The sequence below is a fragment of the Eptatretus burgeri genome, chromosome 4, assembly GCF_056783735.1.
Source record: "Eptatretus burgeri isolate ZD-2024b chromosome 4, Ebu_testis_v1, whole genome shotgun sequence".
In the NCBI taxonomy this organism is placed as follows: domain Eukaryota; kingdom Metazoa; phylum Chordata; class Myxini; order Myxiniformes; family Myxinidae; genus Eptatretus; species Eptatretus burgeri.
In genome coordinates, this window is record NC_140964.1 from 49,188,313 (window position 1) to 49,194,362 (window position 6,050).

At 45.5% G+C, this 6,050-nt stretch overlaps 1 protein-coding gene across 1 annotated transcript in view; it reads right to left on the bottom strand.

Moving 5' to 3' along the window:
- Positions 1–1,019: 1,019 nt before the first annotated feature.
- Positions 1,020–6,050, bottom strand: part of NPSR1 (neuropeptide S receptor 1) — an 82,481-nt gene continuing 77,450 nt past the window's right edge. Inside the window, exons 10-11 of the mRNA XM_085876534.1 lie at positions 2,366–2,546; positions 1,020–1,197 (exon numbers count right to left, since the gene is read on the bottom strand). Coding sequence (XP_085732660.1) covers positions 1,020–1,197; positions 2,366–2,546 — 359 coding nt within the window. The remainder of the gene's footprint in view (positions 1,198–2,365; positions 2,547–6,050) is intronic.

Consider the following 6,050-nt stretch of genomic DNA (forward strand, 5'->3'; position numbering starts at 1 on the left):
AGCTAAATGTGCACTGGTGGATGCAAACATGTTGAGATGAACATCACAAGAACTCGTGTACCACCTTGATGTTCTGCGCATGACAAACGGAGCTCACATTGAAGTGTATTGATGGTGTACACAAAACTTTCTGAGTTTCTGTATCATATAAATCAAAGGGTATCATTGTATCATTTGTGGTTCTAAATATCAAAGGGTATCATTGTATCAGTTGTGGTTGTGGACAATACCCGGACAACAACCAAAGTTATCCGGGTCTTTTTGGAACAACCTGTATTTCTAACAGCACTCACAGAGCATATGACTCCCACCCCCCCCCCTCCCAAACATTATTAATAGTAAATATCATTTCAAATGTACTCTGTGCATTGACTAGCCCTGGATATGACCTTCCCATCAGTGTTAAGAAGCACAAAGGTTTGGGTAGAACGCACCATCTACGAACCTTCGGCCTTTCAGGGGCCCACATCGTCGGGAGTTTTGCAATATGGATTGTAACATGTCAACTTTTTGTACATGTTGATCAGGAAGTTATCCAACTGTTTTGTTGTGCAGAGGCACATCCCTTTTTCGCAGGTACTTTTACAAGTACTTTTAGTTTCTTAAAAAGTTTTTTTTTTGTCGTTTCATTCCACAATACTTATCTGACAGGCATGAAATATGTCCAGGCCACCCCGATTGACTTTGTTACTCGGGGTTTTTGCGCATGCATGCTGAGCAATCTTGTGCAGATCAAGTAATTTCAAAAGTTCCATGTTTTTTGTGGATCTTTGATACAGACACTGTATGCTGTCCATCTATATGAAACACGAAACACCACTGTATCCTCATCTGACTTCCAGTTATGAATTTGATGACAATTGGTGTTTAGCATTTAACTTATGCTTTGTTATACAGTACTTTTACTGCAAAATAAAACCGGAAGTATAGTACTTAGACAATATACTAATTAATGTAAAACATGTAAAAGGTGAAAGTGCTTCCCCCTCGATGGCATGAGCATGTGAAAGCTGTCCTCTCTAGATGCTTGGAGTGAGAGCATCAGATGACTTTTGGCTCTGAATGTCATTGTTGCTTTCCTGAGCCTTTGCCGGGGTGCGATGCCCAGGACTCGTGCTCACTTGCACATTTTGGCTGGGCTGGAAGTGAGAATGAATGGGAACCCGTGGACAGGACTGCAGGATTCTTGAACCGAACCTGGGATATAAAGGGTGGTGGAGGAGGGGATGGGTTCGGATAGTTACTGGAGGAATGGCTCACCGTGAGACAGATGCCTTTTTTTTTAATATAGCTATTGCAGTGAAATAATCTCATGAGGAATGTTAAAGGAGTTCATTACATGTGGCAAAATTGCTTTGGAGCAATTCATTCATTTATGAAGATGCTTCAGAAAATAATGAATCAACCTTCGAAATCAACCATGTACATTCTATTCAATCTTTCGGGAATCAGGTTAATTACGCCTCCCCCTAGACCCCCAGGAGTACGAAAGCATCATTTAGGGGGTTTTTTCTTCCTTTTTTTTCCGAGCTGTATCTCAGAGCCAGCTGGGATTTTTGGAATGCAATTTTGCATAAATGTGAACAGAATGTATGTTGGGTTGACATAATTTTTTTGGCCTTGACCTAAATTTCAAGATAATGACCTAATTATGGACAATTTAATATTTTCCACCATCATTCGACTAAGGTTTGTCTGATCATAATGAAATTGCTCTCTTTAGACTCTCTAGATAGCCTAGAGTAAGGTGCATTTAACTTAATTTGCACCATACTCTTCCAGGTTAAAGGTCAAGGTTAAATGATGGTCTGAAGAAAACAGCACTGTTTTTTTGTCATCGCTCAATTTTGCCAATGCGGAATCTCAAATGCCGCATGTGACTTTCAAGATGTCCTTGCATCATAATCGTGGATCTGCACTGAAGTTGTATATGCCTGATATTTGATTATTGTCCTTGACCTACTTTTTGAAGTTCTGCACCTAAACTAATTAACTAAAAATTCCTTTTTGATCATAGCTTGGATAATTTTCCTTCCATTTTCATGTTGGTGAGTTTTATGGATAGATTGTAGATGGGGACACATTTTCTCAATTTACACTCTATCCCTCAATGTTGAAGGTCAAGGCCATGTGACGGTTCAAAAATAATATGGCCATTGGATCGCAGAATATGGCCATTGGGAGGCTTACCCTTGGAAATCGCTTTGTCATCGCAGATCTCGAGTTGTAAGTTTGACAATGCAACACAATTACAATGAGAACCTTCATTTGTAAGCTTCATAGGTGAGAAATGTATCAAACCACCATTCTGTGTCATCATCGTGGATGAGTAGAAGTGTATTTTATCTGCAACAATGTGACGTACTGAAAATTCTGACAGAGTTTTGGGCTGGAGAAGCAGTAGATGAATGGATTGATAGCGCTGTTAAGAGCTGGTAGGTTGTGAATTATAATTGCAGCAAAATCTCTGGCGTCAGTATCTGGCAGGAGCTTGTAATTGTCCAGAATGTCGAATATAAAGTAAGGGCTCCAACACAAGATGAAGGCTGTACATACAGAAGAGGACAACAATAACATGGCAAAAAGTTTAGGCCTTGTGAATGTGAAGTGTAGAGAGATCACCCACATTCTCCCAAACATCTGATCAAGAATCTCATTCATGTTATAACGAACATATGATATAGCAGCCATCTGATGATGATGATGACGACGACGACGACGATGACGGTAATAAAAAATAAATAATAACAGGGAGGATTTTTATTTATGATTGTTGGAGGGATAAAGATTATTGGGTGAGGAATAAACAAACTAATCCCCTGACGAGGCTCTCTCAGAGACATCACAATCACGACACAGGTGTCTAATCGCCCATCTATATGCTGCCCATGCACATGTACCCCTTTATCCCCAATGCTTCTAGGTACCAATCTAATTGTAGTTTAAACCTCTCTACTATTTCTGCTACCACGACCTTTCCAGTGAAGGATGCATTCTATGCCACGCTCGAGTCTATGGTTGATCAGTGCCTCAGTCGAGATACACTTCTAGTCTTGGGGGATTTCAATGCATCGACTGGAACTGATAGGGATGGTTATGAGGCTGATTGGTCCCCATGGGTCAGGAACTGTGAACCTGAATAGCACCAAGTTCCTTGTCTTTGCAAGAAGTCATGGACTTAGGGTGGTCGGTTCATGGTTTCAGCGCCCACAAGCTCATCGCTGGACTTGGTATTCCAACGCTGGTGGTGTGGCGAAGGAGATTGACCATGTCCTCATTGAAGGTCGCTGGAGGATGATCCAGAACTGCAGAGTGTACCGGAGTGCTCAGTTCCTCAATACTGACTACCAGCTTGTTGCAGCAACTCTTAAGTTGCACCTTAAATCCTGGAGAATGGTACCATCCCAGCCTAGGCTAGATGTTGGCAAGCTCAAGGATGAGAGGGTAGCTGAGGAGTTTGCGAACAAGCTGAGTGGAGATTTGGGGGGTCTGGGTGCTTTGGGAGGTCCTGAAGAGTTGTGGAGTGCCTTCAAGACCACCGTCCTTGATGTTGCTGGTGGATGTCTTGGAACTCACCATAGGGCAAAGAAGAATTTTGTCTCTCAAGGGACACTGGATACCATTGAGCAGAGTCACAGGGCCAGGCTGAATGGCAGAAGTGAGCTGTTCATGGAGCTGAGGCGTAAAACTGTATGTGCGCGAAGGGTGGACAAGGAGGCCTATGTGCGAGGAATCTGTGAGGGGGTAGAGCATCACCTGTGGTCAAGAGATTCTCGTCTTGCTCCCAGGGGATTCACGCATTGCATTCCTCCAAGCCCATCCCTCGGTGTACTGCAGTTCGAGTGGAGGGTGGTAGGCTCTTGACAGAGGAATCCGAAGTGAAGGCCCACTGGGCCGGTTACTTTGAGCGGTTGTACCAGGCTGATCTACCAGCTGTCGAGTTGGATGTCAGGGGTGTTACAACAACTGTTGCTGACCCTCCAATCAACTGTGGTCCACCTTCACTTGTGGAAACACAGGCTGCGGTGAACCGGTTGAAATGGGGTAAAGCTCCAGGGATCTGTGGCATCCATGCTGAATTTCTCAAGGCTGGTGGAAATGCTGCACTCGTGTCGTTGCATGCCGTTCTGTGCTCTGCCTGGATGCTTCTTGGATGCTGCTTCCCTGACAATATCTGCTGCTCTGCCTGCACACAAATTGGTTCTTCTGACCACGTCCTTGTCAAAGTGGACATCTCTCTGGCTATTATCAGAGAACCACCTCACCGCCGTCGAGGCTCAGGAGAGCCAGAAAACAACATATTTCTCATCACAAGTCTGAACTCTCAAACTTCTCTCCCTCCTCAAAATCCTGGTGGCATCTAATCAAATCTGTTACTGGTGTATGTTCCCCCTCCATCCCCTCCCTTACCTCAAATGGCCGCACTGCTGATTCCACACGTGATAAAGCTGAATGTCTAAACTCGGTGTTTGCAGCTAAATCTTGTGTCCAAAACCCATCACTTTCTCTACCCACCTTACCCAGTCGCATCCAACTGTCCCTGGACTCTGTGTCCTTTTCTCCTGACAAGGTGGAGAGCTTGCTTTCAAACCTCGATTCAGATTCTGCAACCGGTCCAGACGGCATCAGCCCACGTGTCCTCAAAGCCTGCTCTTCTGCTCTTGCTCACCCTCTCTCTGTTCTATTCACCCTCTCATTTGCTCAAGGCCATCTGCAATCTCCTTGGAAATCAGCAAACATCACTGCCCTGCACAAAAAAGGTGCAAAAATAGATCCCTGCAACTACAGACCAATCATCAGCAAGGTTGTGGAATCCATCATCACTTCAGACATCAAATCCTTCCTCTTCTCCAATGGCTTGATTTCTATCATCAATTTGGTTTCAGACCAGGTCACTCTGAACTGGATATGCTGCTTTTGCTCTCCCAACAATGGATGGAGGTCCTCAATGCCAGACAGGAATTCCGAGCCGTATCCCTGGACATATCACGTGCTTTTGACACAGTCTGGCACCCTGCCCTGCTCACCAAATTCTCTTCCTATGGTATCCAAGGCCATCTCCACTCATGGCTCGCAGACTTCCTCTCCTGTCACAGTCACCGTGTGGCCCTAAATGGAGTTCTTTCATCCCCCCTTCCTGTCCAGGCTGGAGTTCCTCAAGGTGGCGGTCTGTGCCCTGTTCTTTTTGTTGTTTTCATCAATGATCTCTCCGACTCTCTGGAATATCCTCTATGTCTCTTGGCTGATGACTCCACCCTCTGTCGTACCATCGGTCATCCCTCAGACTGGCAAGCAGCAGCTTCTTCGCTCACTGCTGATCTGGATAAAATCACAAACTGGTCCAACACGTGGAACATGTCTTTCAGTCCGGACAAATCTCACACTCTCACTATGTCTCTTCGAAAGGACAGTTTAGAAACCCCCCCCCCCATCCACTTTCTCAACAAGCCTCTGGAAGAAGTCCTTTCTTTCAAGCTTCTGGGTTTCACTATCTGCCATGACCTTTCCTGGGAAAGCCACATTTCAAACCTCGCCTCCAAAGCCAGTCGCCGACTGAGAATCCTCCGTCGTGCAGTCATTCCTCGGCCCACCTGAGTTCCTGACCACTTACAAGGCTTTTGTCCGCAGCGTGATGGAGTACTGCTCTCCCTTCTGGGCTGGTGCTCCTGCCTCCCACCTTTCTCGGCTTCACGCTGTAGAAACGAAGGCATTTCGGATCATTGGCATCTCCCGCAATGAGGTTGAGTCTATGGACCTCTCACTCAATCACTGCAGGTTGGTCGGTGGTCTTTCTGTCTTCTACCAACTCCTCTCCAGCGTCGCCCCCCCCTGCTCTCTCTGCGACTTGTCCCCACCATATTTCCGCAGGGCGCACAAGGTCCGCCAACAACCCCCTTCTGGTAAAACTACCACAATCACGAATCACTGCTCACCTTCACTCTTTCATTCCTCTTTTTCCCCACCTTTGGAATAAACTCCCTCACTCTATTCATTCCCATTCTTCTCTCCAGGCCTTCAAAATAGCTGTTCACCACCACCTCTTATCATCC